The 15,005-nt window shown below is 41.8% G+C and overlaps 1 protein-coding gene across 1 annotated transcript; it reads left to right on the plus strand.

Annotated features, from left to right (window-relative positions):
• The first annotated feature begins 3,349 nt into the window (after positions 1–3,349).
• serinc2 (serine incorporator 2) lies at positions 3,350–11,710 on the plus strand. Its single transcript, XM_083926035.1, has 10 exons — positions 3,350–3,471; positions 6,470–6,631; positions 6,888–7,075; positions 7,230–7,309; positions 7,964–8,101; positions 8,328–8,497; positions 9,967–10,057; positions 10,194–10,353; positions 10,630–10,845; positions 10,946–11,710. Exons 1-10 carry the CDS (start codon positions 3,433–3,435, stop codon positions 11,082–11,084), a joined length of 1,383 nt encoding a protein of 460 aa, XP_083782161.1. The 5' UTR covers positions 3,350–3,432; the 3' UTR covers positions 11,085–11,710.
• The last annotated feature ends 3,295 nt before the right edge of the window (positions 11,711–15,005 follow it).

Below are 15,005 nucleotides of genomic sequence, written 5' to 3' on the forward strand. Positions count from 1 at the left end.
TGGTTTAGAAAGAAAAAGAAAACAAGAGAAACAACATAGTCATCCCATATGTGGCTGGGGTATCAGGGAAACTCAGGAGGATCTTCAACAAACACTGCATCCCTGTGTATTTCAAACCCGGTAACACACTCAGACAGAGACTAGAACATCCCAAGGCCAGAACACCACACACCCACAAAAGCAATCTGACTTATGCTGTCCAATGCAACGAGGAATGCAAAGATCTCTACATTGGAGAAACAAGACAACCACTGCATAAACGCATGGCCCAACACAGGAGAGCTAACCCCTCAGCCCTGGACTCCGCTGTCCACTTACACCTCAAGGAGAAAGCCCACTCCTTTGATGACAGCAATGTCCAAATCTTGGACAGAGAGGACAGATGGTTTGAAGCCATCTATGTAAAAGTAGAGAAACTATCACTAAACAGAGGAGGAGGTCTGAGACACCACTTATCTCCAATTTACAATGCTGCCCTTTCATCCCTTCCCAGGAGATTCAACAATCTAACCTCAAAGAACAACTGTTCACAAATGGCCTCCTGTGACTCCAACGAATGTCGTTCAGACTCAATAGAGCACTAACGAAGTCGAACCAAACTTCCCACCAACGACTGCCACTCTAACGATGGGCGTTGGCACTTGGAGCATAAAAGGTTTCAGTGACATCATCGGTCTTGTGAGAGGTTAAATACCTGGATCTCCACACCAGTTAGTCGGACCAGTCCCAGCCTGGTCAGATGCGTACATGAACTGATGAAGCCTCTTGGATGAGAGGTGAAATGTCTTCCTAGACAAATAATCAATCCAGTTGCTTTTGACTGAAATTGCTTTGGGGATAACGATGACCTGGACAAATGAGAACATTCACAGGCTCCTCGGATGAAATAATGTGGTGATATACAGTATTAAGTGTGATTTTTAAATTAAAGTTTTTTTTGAATACAAAACATAAATATTTGTATATCTGATAACCTCTGATAACATGAAACGCATATCTCATTATGCCATTTTAAATCATGTTCTTTTCCTCTCTTCTTTGTTAGTCAATAGGCCTTTTTATTAGAGACATAATAACAAGCTCCACTTAATTATTTATGTAAAAACCATATTTTGAAATAAAAATATTCTGAAAAAAAATGTTCTCCCATGTGACAGTGAGGCTGTTAATGTAATGACTTATAATAAAATAAAAATCGATGCAGTAGAACCAGAGATATAGTATTGCTTTGTTTGACACCGTTTTTTTCTGTCAAAACCTGGCAGCAACGTTATCCACAATGCAACTTAACTAAATGATCGGAACTTTGAACAAGGACTGTACACGTTTTTTTTTTCCAGTAACATTACTTCTACTGCTCCTTAGCATTCTGCAGTCTTTGTTTTTTCATGACCGATACCATATTCGCCTTTAGAATGTATGTGTGAATATGAATATGAACATTTAGTCCTGATGCCAACATTAGAACTGGAAACAACATGACTTTAATGGGCCTAGAAACCTGGGTCTTCATATAAACTATGATTAACACCCTGTTCAAAAAGGCCAGAGCAAACTTTATCTGCTGAAGACACTGGTGTCCTTTGGAGTGCAGGGGGAACTACTTTTACCTGCCTTGGGTTGCGTCACTGCTGATGGAGTGATTTGCAAATAGCAAGCTAGTGTTATCCTATATAAGATTGTAATTCATTCATTCATTCATCCATCTTCAACCGCTTGTCCCTATTGGGGTCGCGGGGGGCTGGAGCCGATCCCAGCTGACATCTGGCGTGAGGCGGGGTACACCCTGGACAGGACGCCAGTCTATCACAGGGCACATAGAGACGCACAGAGACAGACAACCATTCACACTCACATTCACACCTACGGGCAATTTAGAGTCATCAATGAACCTAACACCTGCATGTCTTTGGACTGTGGGAGGAAGCCGGAGAACCTGGAGAAAACCCTCGCAGACACGGGGAGAACATGCAAACGCCACACAGAAGGGCCCTAGCCGTGTTTCAAACCAGGCGACAGTGCTAACCACACCAAGACTGTAATTCATTTTACAGAATTCTATCGACATGATGCAGATCAAACATGTTCAGTGTTTTGGCTAGTAGGCTACTCGCTCGCGCCAAGTGCAAGCACAGGAGCGCGAGCAACAGGGCCACTGCGGTGTCGGTAATAACATGGGTTTTCTGAAAGTTACACTTCCCCTCACAATAAAATTAGTAATGCAGTAGATACAATAATTGTGAATATGATTGCAATTAAAGGCTGTACGTGGAGAATAACGGAAAAACTAGTGTCTCAAGATCGTAGTCGCAACAACAAAACATAATTCCAGCAGTCGGGTTGCCAGGTTGGTTGCAGAATGTGTCAAGTTATCAGCCTGCTCCATGTCAGTGATGAATCAAACAGGGTAACGACTCATTTCCACTAATCAATTCATTTTACAACAGTATCTAACATTAGCCAGTTTTCAACTGGAAGTCTTTCTGTGAGTGCTGTGTAATCCATTAGCTAGCTCTCAACTCAAAAACATTCTTGTTTCTGTAACAACAGACAACTCTGGCAACCAGCAATGCTCAACGCTATTGGCTGCTACAATGGAAACATAACGTGACAGAAAGTCATTGTCAAACCTGTCAAAAAAATGTAAATATTCATTCAAAATAAATTATTTTTTTTTGGAAAAGCAATACTTTCATTTTGTTCCTTTCAAAACACACGGTAGGTGGGTTTTTTTCTTTTAAATATAGCTTTTAATAAAGATTCTACCTATTCAACCATTAACATTAAATGAACCAACATGTTGGTTGGATTAAAATGAATTGCTTTGGCTTTTTTCCAGTAGGTCTAGGTGACAGTCAGTTTTATGAGTGATGTGGTTTCAGAATTAGATATAATACATTTAGCCTTGAATATTATTATTATTATTATTGTGATAAATAACAGGACTAAGGCCTAATTAAAGGGATGGTTCTCTTCTGCGCACTAACATCCAGTTGGTCAAACTCACTCAGTCATTCAGGTTGGATAACAATGAGCAAACTTGCTAACAGCAACGCCCCATGTGAAGTACGATATAATGCCCGAATTTACCCAAACAAAACCGGAAGTAGAGTGAAAATGGTGTTAAAATAAAACTTACGCTGCCGATAGCCTATTCAGCAACAACTCATTTAGTAATATTTCACTAATTCTCCGTGTTCCATATCGATATTTATCCTCAAAATGCACGAATAAACAAACTTAAACAACATAATATAATATAAGTGAATGACGTGTGTGTAGACATGAGACGTGAAGCTTTTAATTTGTAGGGAAGCGGGTTTCCGTCTATTCTTTTTAAATGACTTGACACCGCCATCTTGGTTCCGTTTCTTCCTGAACTTTTGAAGCTTTAACACTACAGCTTTCATCGAAATAGTGAATTAAAGCAACATGGGGGCTTGTTTGGCATTGGGTTCCCTTGCCAGTTGTGTAAGTAAACATTTACCGGTTGTAATGTCGTTACAGGACAAATGTAGACTTAGTATTTCGTAAAGTTTCTAAACTTAACTGCGTGTTGTTGATTCAAGGAAACACTACGTTATGATCATAGATTGTATGATACAACGACACAGCGTCACGTGAAACTAGCATTAGTTGGCTAATAAATCTGTCTATCGGCAGTTTGTGTCGAGTGACTTTATATTTACTGTATTTGGATAGTAGAAACCTAGCAACTTGTTAATTTCGGCATACTGTTAAGTCAACGTTACATCCTTACAAACAGGTAAATAGAAACGTGCCCTCCCCTGGTGGAAGAGCAAAAGCTGTGGAAATAAACGACCCAAAGATTCCGTAAAAGTTGACAAACTTGAGCCCGTATGTGCAGCTGAACGTTATATTCAAGTTTAACTCACTCTTCGACCGACTTGTAAAATGTTTTATCCAAATGACGTGAATGGGGCAGTGTATTGCCACATTTGTAAACAGAGTTTGGTGTGAGAGCAGTGGCGTGTTTGAGTTATGGTGACGTTAAGTAGTCCGTTGGTGTTTTGGCGTGACTGCTGTCAACGAGTAGTACCATAACAAAGTAAAAGTGTCTGTCAGATGTGAGATCGAGCCATTTCCGGGTTTTCCTCTCTGGCTCTTGGGTCATCCCCTTTAGTAGGGCGTCACTGGCTCTTATTGCCTTGATTTATGTTTCATCTTCTTGGTGTGTTTTTTTGTGACATTTGTCATGGTTTTCTGACATTTGTCATGGTTTTATTTTTTGCAACATAGGCCCACAATACCAGTACATATAGTTGAGATTGTTGATACTATAGTGGCGATAGGAGCGGCACTAGCCCACTAATGACTTGGCTGGGAACCGGAGGGTCGCCGGTTCGAGTCCCTGAGTAGACCATGACTGGAGCGGGAACTGGTGGCTGGAGAGGTGCCACTTCATCTCCTGGGCACTGCCAATGTGCTGTTGAACAAGGCACCCAACCTCCAACTGCTCGGGGCGCTGAGGCATTGGCAGCCCCCTCGATCTGATCTCTCCATTAACTGCATGTATATAGGTCCTGTTTGTGCATATGTGTATATCGGACCTGTGTGTGTGTGTGTAACCTGTATAATAATAATAATATCAGAGTGAAACAATTGAATTTCTCCTTGCGGGATAAATAAAAGGAATTCTTCTTCTACTGATGACAGCCTGACAGAAAAGTGTTCACCACTTTCAGCCCCTTACTATTTGAAGTTAAAGGGTAATCATTCGTGTGGACATATTGTTTTGTAAACACTGTGTGAAAGTGATTTGGGGTCAAAACCACCCATAAATCAAGATCAAGCTGCTGCTCAGTGAACTTCCGATCAAAACCTACATAATAAAAATGAGTCAAATTCAAAAGAAATCCACAAAGGTTATTTCCATGTGCCAATAACGAGGCATGATATAAATTCCAAGATGCTGAACACTCCTCAGGTCACTAATATAATATGCAAATTTGCCTCAAGCATGCATATTTAATTTAGATCCATTCTAGAGATTTGCTTTGACTTAACATATAGAATACCCTTATTGCCATAAGTGAAAGTTTAAGATTGCAACCTCTGTAACGGTGCTATAAAAATAAGGTAAAGGTGAGAAAAGTGTAAAAATAGCAATAAAGTTACAATTAACAATACATGGTATCCAGTAGTATTCTGTTAAATGGGACTAATTGTGATGAGATCAGAAAATGACAAGTGGCAGTAGAGCTGTGACATTGTAAATGTAAACAGTGTGCACCAATGTTCCATTGAAATAGTGCGAGTATTGACAAGGGCAGTAGATGGGGATAACGTGACAGTGAGCCATGAACCATAATGATTTGAATCCATTTTAGTTTCTTCAGAATAAACTACACGACAGTAAAAAATGACTAACGAAGCGAACAAACAAAGATGAATTTCCCGATTTGGGATGGATAAATTGCTCGTTTTATCCTTAGATAGAATTATAGACCTTTTTAATGGAATTCCATTGCTAAGCAACAGCCTCGGTCCTTGTTAACTTCCTGTCAGTTGATGCCATTCACATACATTGCAACAGGAAATGAACTAGGACACATGTAGAATGTTTATGTCTACAACTTTGAAAAGGCCTTTATACATATTTACAAACCTGTTTTTTCATTTGATAGAAGAGGATGTTTAATGTTGCCTAAACACAAGCAGCTGCACCTAAAGTTATTCTTCCAATGAATTGGCAGAGTTGTGACTCTTAAATCAGCAAACATTAGATGCTTTCAGTCCTTGCCAGATTTTCATCTGTGCTACGAACACACTTCGTTGTGCCAGAAAAAAGGCACTTTGTATGGTACTCTTGTTGTTTATATCCTGTAATGAGTTATTTCTAACATGTTCTTAAGTTCTGCTTTGGTATTTGTGTAGATTTCTCTTTGCTGTTTTCGGACTAGAGATTTTGTTGTGAGTCGTCCGTTGCCAAGGCAGTATGACATAAGCAAGTCTGAACCATGGAAACTGGATTCTTCTCATTACAGCCACAGTGTTTACACCAAAGGCCTGTGTACTCATATTTAGTGAAGGATGGCTGATCTCGGCGACTGTCTCCGCCACAGTGCTTCACACACCTCTCAGCAATCTACATCTGTGAATCATGCAGGAATCCTCAGTGATCCCGGTCAAAGCGCTGGATGAGAAACAGAGAGAGGAAGAGATTTATTCTGAAGGCAGCTCTAATCACAGGCCTGATTACTTGCCTCTGTAAAGCATCATTTGTCTTTGCTTTTGTGGAAGCGTGCAGAAGGAGGAGAGAGATGTTTGCCCTGACGGCAGCAGACTTAGTGTTAGTTGTTTTTTTTCCCTCTAATCTGACTTAAGTCGTTGCAAGCCATGCAAGCGTTACCCTGATTATCCCACACTCCAGAGCCCTGTCCTTGAGTTTCATAAAAGTGTATCTTTTAAAAATGCCAGCTAATTCTCTCCCTCTTCACTACTCCAGGCGTCCTGTTTGTGCGGCTCGGCCTCCTGCCTCCTGTCATCATGCTGCCCTTCAACCTACAACTCCACAGTGAGCCGACTGGCCTTCTCCTTCCTGCTGCTGCTCGGGACTCTGGTGTCTGTCATTATGATTCTCCCGGGCATGGAGGAACATCTGAAAAAGGTACATTAGATAACACTAGATTAGAACAAATTTAATGATCCTTGCATAAGGCACCTTTTAATCAGGAATAAAAATGGAAAATAATTCAAATTTGTTTCATAAGGCGGTAACCCAGCAACAGACTGTATAATTTATATGTTTGTCTCAGAAGAAGTGTTTTTTTTTTTTATATCATCCAGTATCAAAAAGCATTGACCCAGTTTACATCTTGCCTCTTATCCACCCCTTATTTCCTTTGTGTGCTTCACACTGTCAGATTCCAGGTTTCTGTCTTGACGGCTTAAGCATACCTGGCATAGAGAACAAGATAAACTGTGACATCATTGTCGGCTACAAGTCAGTGTACCGCATGTGCTTCGCCATGGCCTGCTTCTTCTTCCTCTTCTCCATCATCATGATCCGAGTGCGCAGCAGCAAGGACCCGCGAGCCGCCATCCAAAATGGGTTTGTACGGTGCACCGCAGCCTCGCTATCAAAGTGCTGTATGATGAAGACATGCTGCACTCCGCTGGTCAAACATGGGAATTACACCTCTAAGATTGTAGTTAAACAAACTTGCTCTACATACTTAGAATAACTTTACTTACTGTCTTCTCAGTTTCTGGTTCTTCAAGTTCCTGGTGCTGGTTGGCATAACCGTGGGAGCTTTCTTCATTCCAAATGGCATCTTTAATACAGGTATGAAACATAAACCTGTTGTTAGTGTCTTATAAGATGTTTTTTTTTTTTTTTTAATGATCTATTATTTTATATTTTATTATTGGGCCAAAATATAGTCTTGCTTCAGTAATCGGGGTTACCAGTGCTACAGGGCGGGCAGGTATACACCGATTACATTACTGGCACATCCATTTACTTTATTTTTGCGCGTCAGTGTCCATGTGAAGGTGTCTGTTGCAAAACAGTGGCAGAAGTCAGATTTCACTTCACATGACTAGACGATGGCAGAGGATTTTCTGTCATCAGTTTATTTATATATATATATATATATATATATATATATATATATATATATATGTATATTGTTAACAGTATATTATCAGTGTGTTTTCTTGCCACATTCATTTGTGACTCACTGAGAAAGACAGACCAGAAACTAGATCGCGAGCTGAGTGCAGAGGGGAAATGTCTTCATCATGGATCCTTAGTATTGAGCTTTCATTGTTCTCCAAATATTTTTATACCTCAAAGTATCAAACGCTGTCAAGAACTGAAAGCTACTCTTTTTTTTTTACGATTGAATTTTACCTGCTTTATGGTTTACTACTGTAAATGAATGCCTCCGATAAGCTTCTAACCAAATGTGCTGCACCCTTCTCTGTCTGGTCTCAGTGTGGTATTACTTTGGCGCGGTGGGCTCTTTCTTCTTCATCATTATCCAGCTCATCCTGCTGGTGGACTTCGCCCATTCCTGGAACCAGTCCTGGCTGATAAAGGCAGAAGAAGGAAACACCAAGTGCTGGTTTGCAGGTATCCCAATAAACCTTTACGAACAAGCTTAAAACTAAGGGTTTGGAAATATCTGTGTATTCAGATTCAGGGTATTAGAAGGGAATGTCGTAGCGATTCATTCAAATGCAAACGATCAAACTACATAAAAATGCTCTGTGTCAGCAGTGGATAACCCTGAACTCAGCTGAGTCAGGTTCTTGTAATTGTCTAATGGCGCTCTTCTTTGCTTGTGTGTTTCTCACAGCTCTACTGTCCTTCACCTTCATCTTCTACTCCTTGGCTTTCGCTGCTGTCGTGCTTTTCTACGTGTTTTATACCCAATCTGACGACTGCACCGAGCACAAGGTCTTCATCAGCCTCAACTTCATATTCTGCATCATTGTGTCCGTCGTGGCAATTCTGCCCAAAGTTCAGGTAATAGAAGACAGATGAGAACAATTTTTATGGACTCAAGCTACTACGCTACATCATTTTTTTTTTTAATGTTCATGGTTCAAAATGCAGTCTGAAAAGGTGAGTTTTCTGCTCTCCTGATGTCAGTAGGGAGCTTGTTCCACCAACAGTCTGGATTTTGTTGAGCAGTACTTGGGTCCTTCCCGTGGCGAGGAAGTAACAAGCCGCTTGGCAGTAGCAGAGCTTAGTGGACGGGCTGGGGTGTAGGTTTTGATTCAATTCATTCCAATTCAATTTTATTTATAGTGCCAAATCATAACAAAAGTTATCTCAGGACACTTTATAGAGTAGGTAAAGACCACAGTCTATGACTTATTTATGATTTACACGTAGAGTACGGTGGCAACGAAAACCTTCCCTGTAACAGGCAGGAACGTGATCAGGATGTAGGATGGGATTTTGAACATTCACAGCACGGTAGACAAGTACTGGTACTAGTGAACTTGATTTGAGCCACCACTGGTAGCCAGTGCAGATAGGGGGAAAACTGTTCTGGGTTAGGGCTGTAGGATTTGATCGATTCTGCGATATTTTCTTTCCACAGAAAGTATCGTTTTTTTCGTCCGCAAGTATCGATACATTAAGTCCCAGTCAAATCTCCCTGGCACTCTGCCCGTTTCCTCCCCCGTTAGCTTTGCAGGAAGATCAATTAGGTCTGCCAGCTGCTAGTGTCGCTGTAGAGCATTTTTAGCTGTCTGTCAAGCAGAGATTGGGACTCCAGATTTGAGACTCGTGCAAAATCTTTATATTTCTGTCCTTTTTGGAGCATTAAAATCAGAAAGTCATTCTCTCCTACAGAGATGCGCGAGCGGCCACACTCTCATGACACAGGAAGCACGTCACCTGCTGCTGCTTCTGGGGCAAAATGAGTTTTAAGATGGATATTCAACAGATCCACTCCTGTCCCAGTCTATCCAAATATCCAACTTCAAACTAACTTCACCCCGGTCTTTGGCAGTTCCCTGCAAGCGTGAGAAGCTCTGTATGTCCAGATTGAGCTTCAGGTGGTGTTTGGACATCACTTGAGAGATGTCACCCAGACATGCAGAGATTTGTGTTGCCACCTGGGTTTCAGACAGTGGAAAGGACAGAATTAGTTCAGTGTCATCTGCATAAAAGCCACGAGAGAGAAGAGGATGGGACCCAGAACATAGCCCTGAGGGAATCCAGTAAATGTTGCTATGTTGTGCGCTAATCCTTCATCTATTATACTCCACAAATGATGTATGTACATAGGCAAGGAATTATAATAACTGCTATTTGATGCTTAATTCAGAAGACGAGCTAATATGGAATTCTCATTTGACCTATCTTTGACCTTTTGCTATCTCTGTGCATGAAAACGACTTTAGCAATGAAGAATTTTGTTGTACTGGCACAATGACTTACTGACTTACTTTTGTGACTCATCCCATGCCATGTCTCCACAGGAGGCTCAGCCCAGCTCAGGCCTGCTCCAGGCCTCCTTCATCTCCCTTTACACCATGTATGTCACCTGGTCAGCCATGAGCAACAACCCCAGTAAGTTTTGACTTAGAACTTGAACCAGGATAACTGACCTTGGGAAGGAGTTAAGAAACAAACAAAAACCACTCCTATAGCTACATTAATGACTAGTTGTCATATTTTCCGCTGTTTTCTGCGCTTCCCTCTTCAGACCGGCAGTGTAACCCCAGTCTGTTGAGCTTGGTCCAGCCCAGCACTACGACTCCAGCACCAGGACCTGCTCCTACCCGTGCCCCCGGAAACGTCCAGTGGTGGGACCCACAGAGCATCGTGGGATTGGTCATTTTCGTGCTCTGTACTCTTTATGCCAGGTATTTTACTGAGAGCGGAGGGGTTTTTAGGTTTCACGTCATCATGATTCGCCTTTGCATGAAGGCGTTTTGAGAATGAACTGACAACATTTTTAATTAAACATACATGACATGTGAATTTAATTTTACATGTCATGTCATTTTGTCAGTGCAGTCATGGAAGATTGTGAAAGGAGTGAATCAGCATGCAGAATAAGAAAGACAGGGTTATTTACTTGTGTACTTCCGATGCCGTCCTGTTACTGTATATCAACATGACCTCTTGTGCTCTCGCAGTATCCGTTCCTCCAACAACTCCCAGGTGAACAAGCTGATGCAGACTGAGGAGGGCCAGGGTCTCACCGCCGACGTCGAGTCGGAAACGGGGGAGAACGGAGTGCGACGGGCCGTGGACAACGAAGAGGAGGCAGTCACCTACAGCTACTCCTTCTTCCATTTCAGCCTTTTTCTGGCCTCGCTCTACATCATGATGACTCTCACCAACTGGTACAAGTGAGTATCTGTTACCTGTTGTTCTCAGCTAACTCCTACAGACAGGCTGACTTTTATTACAACACCGACTTCTCTCTGATTTTTGTTCTCGGCTCATCAGTCCCGACACCGAATACCAGGCCATGCAGAGCACCATGCCGGCCGTGTGGGTGAAGATCGGCTCCAGCTGGCTCGGCCTGGCCATCTTCCTTTGGACCCTGGTGGCCCCGGTGGTGCTCTCCAACAGAGACTTCAGCTAAAGACGGTGAAGTCCGACACGTGGCGCCAGCCTTTTGCTGTTTGCACCTTAAAGAAAGATGGCTTTAGCTTTAAATTGATTTTTCGATTTGCAACTCCTCATTTATAATATGCTGTTGTGTTTTTTTTTACCTGGTGCCGTTAAATGTGTTTGTGGCTCGAGTTGAAATGAGCAGTCTTGCAGGAAGATCGTTTTAGTTGATTCCAGTTTGTTCACCTCATGTTATTTGTTTTCCTTCACTGCTCTAGATACTCTAATAGAGAGCACCACTTGCGTTTGTAGGACAAGCCCAAATGAAACTTAAACAATCCTTTTGGGCAACTGATGTTTTCTCTGTGTTTAAATGCTTTCACACTAATTGTTTGTACTTTTATCATTCCCTTTTAAATCACTTTGATTTCATGGAAAGGTGCTGTCCAAAGTTTTAAAATGAACCTATTCTAGTTCTGTATTTTTACGACACAGCTTTGTTCTACTACTACACAAGAGTGCCTTATTATATTTTGCCAGAAGCTATTCAGAGGGACCATTTTTGATATCTTCAAAGTCTGTGTTATGTTGCATCCTCAATATGCTTTATATTCACTTTTAACTCTAATCAATAAAGTTTACATGTCGTGTCTTTAATCAGAGTGTAGGCACCATTTCCTGTAGATGGGGCTGTTGTTCCTCAAATCTACTTTCTAAGTAGGGTAGATTGCATTATGCAGAACCTCTGTGGATGTTGTAAGATGTTAGCCTTTATGATAACCTTTTTATACATTCTGCTTCTGCTTCATGTTCTCTTCAGAAACGGCAAAAACACAATGTCATCAAGTCTGCAGCATGGTTTTCCAAATGCTTCACTGCCCTCCGTCTGTTAATCACATGATCCTGCTAAAATGGGATTTATTGTGTTCCTTTGATGCAGGATTCCCCTGTACACACACACACACACACACACACACACACACACACACCTACTGTAGAGAGAATGTGTTTTCCCCTATCACAAGATCAGCATGCACAGGGGGGCTGAACACAACACTTGATTATACTTTACAATATTCATTCAAGGCTTGTGCTGGGATGTTGCTCGGACATCTCGTGATGAATCTCAGATCCTGTATACCTGCAATGTTGCTGTTTACATTTCTGCCCACACAGCCATGATATGATCTTTTTTAAACATGGGACACCCTCTATGACTTCCCCTGCTTATGTATGCCTTTCAAAGGACAAATTAAACCTGTTTATGTGCATTGCAAGCCATTAAAGTATAAACAAAATCATAATCCCTTCAGAAGCAAAGAGAAACTGTCCATATGTGCAGCAGATGTGTTTTTGCAGTTTGTGTCATGGTCTGATGAATGTCAAAGTTAGGGAGTTAAAAAAATAAAAATAAAGAACAGACACTGAATATCTAGATTTTTATTCCTCACTATAGGTAAAGTTAAAAAAAGACAACATTCGATACTACACTTCCCATAATGCAACTAATATATTTTCATTCGTCTCACTCTGATAAATGCAAATGTCTGTCAAGCTCTACATCCTGTTTGTAACAAAACAGCCTAAGCAAAATTACCCATGATGACATCATCAGGGGTTTTTCAGATGTATCCTTTAGCGTTGGCCAGATAGATAGATGGATGGATAAATACAAAAAAACAATTCAGTGTAATCAGTCAGAACTTGTATTTAATTTGACTCTCACATAGTCTGTCATCGTGTTCATCTTAGTTATTTCCTGTTTGGGCTTGTTATTTTGTCCTAACCAATCAATTGCCGCTTGCTCTGTTTTTTTTCTTCAGTTGGAGAAATACTCAGATTTAAGCGTTTTTCCTTTAGGCACTTTATTACAACAACCAAGACTGCTGCGGTGATTGCATCCATGCTTGTGTGTTGCCATTTCTCTGTCAGAGACATGCCCCAGTCCCTAAGCTCTAGAGACCTACCCCAACATGAACCTGAATAGTTTCTGTCCAAGCCCGACTCGATCCCGAACCACAGAAGCCCTTTTGGACCAGAGCCTGACTTCAATTTCCACTGCTTCTTTATCCACGCGTGTAAATTGAAAAGATTCAGAAAATGATTGCGAATCTGACCTCCATCAAGCCCGGGGAAATTTTGAGAAATTCCAGCGTGGCCCAATTTGACTCGGGCAGAAAATCAAAGCTCTCGTTTGGTTGCAGGTGTCTCAAACTGATCCAGTAAAGGGCCGCTGTGGCTGCAGGTTTTCATTCCAACCAAGCAAAAACACACCTGATCCAACAAATCCAACTGTGTGAAGGTGATTCAGTTGGTTGAGTAAGTCTAGTCAGGTGTGTTCTTGCTGGGTTGGAATGAAAACATGCAGCCACAGCGGCGGCCCCTTAAGGGATCAGTTTGAGACATCTGAGAGATTCAGGTGTGTCATGCTAGCAGTGGCTAATGTAGCCTTGGGCTGCTAGCAGGCTACAGAGGTCTGTTAAACTCACTTTCTATCTCCACACCCCCAGAATGCTTTCATTTTCAAAACTTGTGGTCCAACCCGATGCCGACTCGAGTGACATCACTTGAAAACATTGATCAGATTTTGTGCAGCTCCCTTGGAAACACTCTTAAACAGTCTTTGATGTGTCAAATCAGGGGAGTTCCCCTTTAATTCCAGCCACAAAGCTCTGGTTGACTCAGTTGTGTTTCCATCAGCGAGCACAACACCGAAACTGTTCGAGTTGCCCAAGGATTAAAAAGCTGTGGGCAGGGATTCAAACAGCTGGAACCGAGCTACTTAAGAGATCCATTTTATAGAAAATCACCCAGCTAATAAAGATCCACTTGGCCCTGAAGACTTGTTTTCTCTTATTATGAGCAACTGGATCTTCCATGAAAGACACCACAACAGCTGTGGTTATTTCACAACATTCTTCTTCCTCTGTGCTTCCGTCACTGGCTTAAAGTAGGAAAATGATGATGGGCACTGACATTGCGTCTTTATTTGTCAAGAAATAACATTTCCCTAAGCTGATAGGATCGTGGACATACAGAACATGAAGCGGGCTAATTTAGCACAGCGACCGGTTATGTCAGTGATCTCTTGGCCCAATTTGGTCTTGGGGAAATCCAGCCTGGTCATGCATGTTGCATTTAACATTTAGCGACATAAAGACATTTGATGCGGGGCCAGTGACACCCCACTGACACCCCTGCTACGCCCTGGCACTCTCTTCACACACTCAGATCATCTATAAAGAGTATAGGGATGAAGTTGTGATTTGACCCGCATTGTGACAGAGGTAGCCCCCGGCCCAGCTGTGAGCAGCAGGCTGATCTAATGCTGTTATATAAGGCTGAACGAGGCTCTGATCAGTTGCATAAGCCAGTTATAGGACTGGGCTCTCATGGAGGGCTCACCGCGCTCTTCTGTGTCTCGTGGTTTCGTATTCTGGGCCCGGCCCTGGGGCACCTTCACTATCATTAACAGCAACCCTCTTCCTCAGAGGGTTCGAAGCACCTGCCAACTAGGGAAAAACAAGCTCGAATGGAGCCCTGACACCTGAATGTTTTTTAAAACGGGCAGCCCCAGTGGTCTTCATTAAACGGCTGCATGATGTTCATCTCCCGCAGGTTTACGAGAGGGCAAAATAAAGGCGGCAATCAAACCACATTCCTAGAATATGACACAGATGTGATAATATCTGAGAGTGAAATAGTTTACATTTCAAACTAATGAAACGCCTGATAGAATACAATCTTTGTTGAGTAATGAACGAGTACACCTCTTGATGATTCTAAAGGGAGCACATTAAGCACAAGATCATTTTAATTTGATTCATCTTTAACTTGGAATACATTTTTGTTTCATTAAAATCATATCCTGCTGTTCCAAATGTGGTGTATGAGACAACAGAGAACCTAATAGTAGGCCAATAATAATACTATCTTTTTATTAACCTTTATT

Source organism: Echiichthys vipera (genome assembly GCF_963691815.1).
Source record: "Echiichthys vipera genome assembly, chromosome: 13".
Classification (NCBI taxonomy): domain Eukaryota; kingdom Metazoa; phylum Chordata; class Actinopteri; order Perciformes; family Trachinidae; genus Echiichthys; species Echiichthys vipera.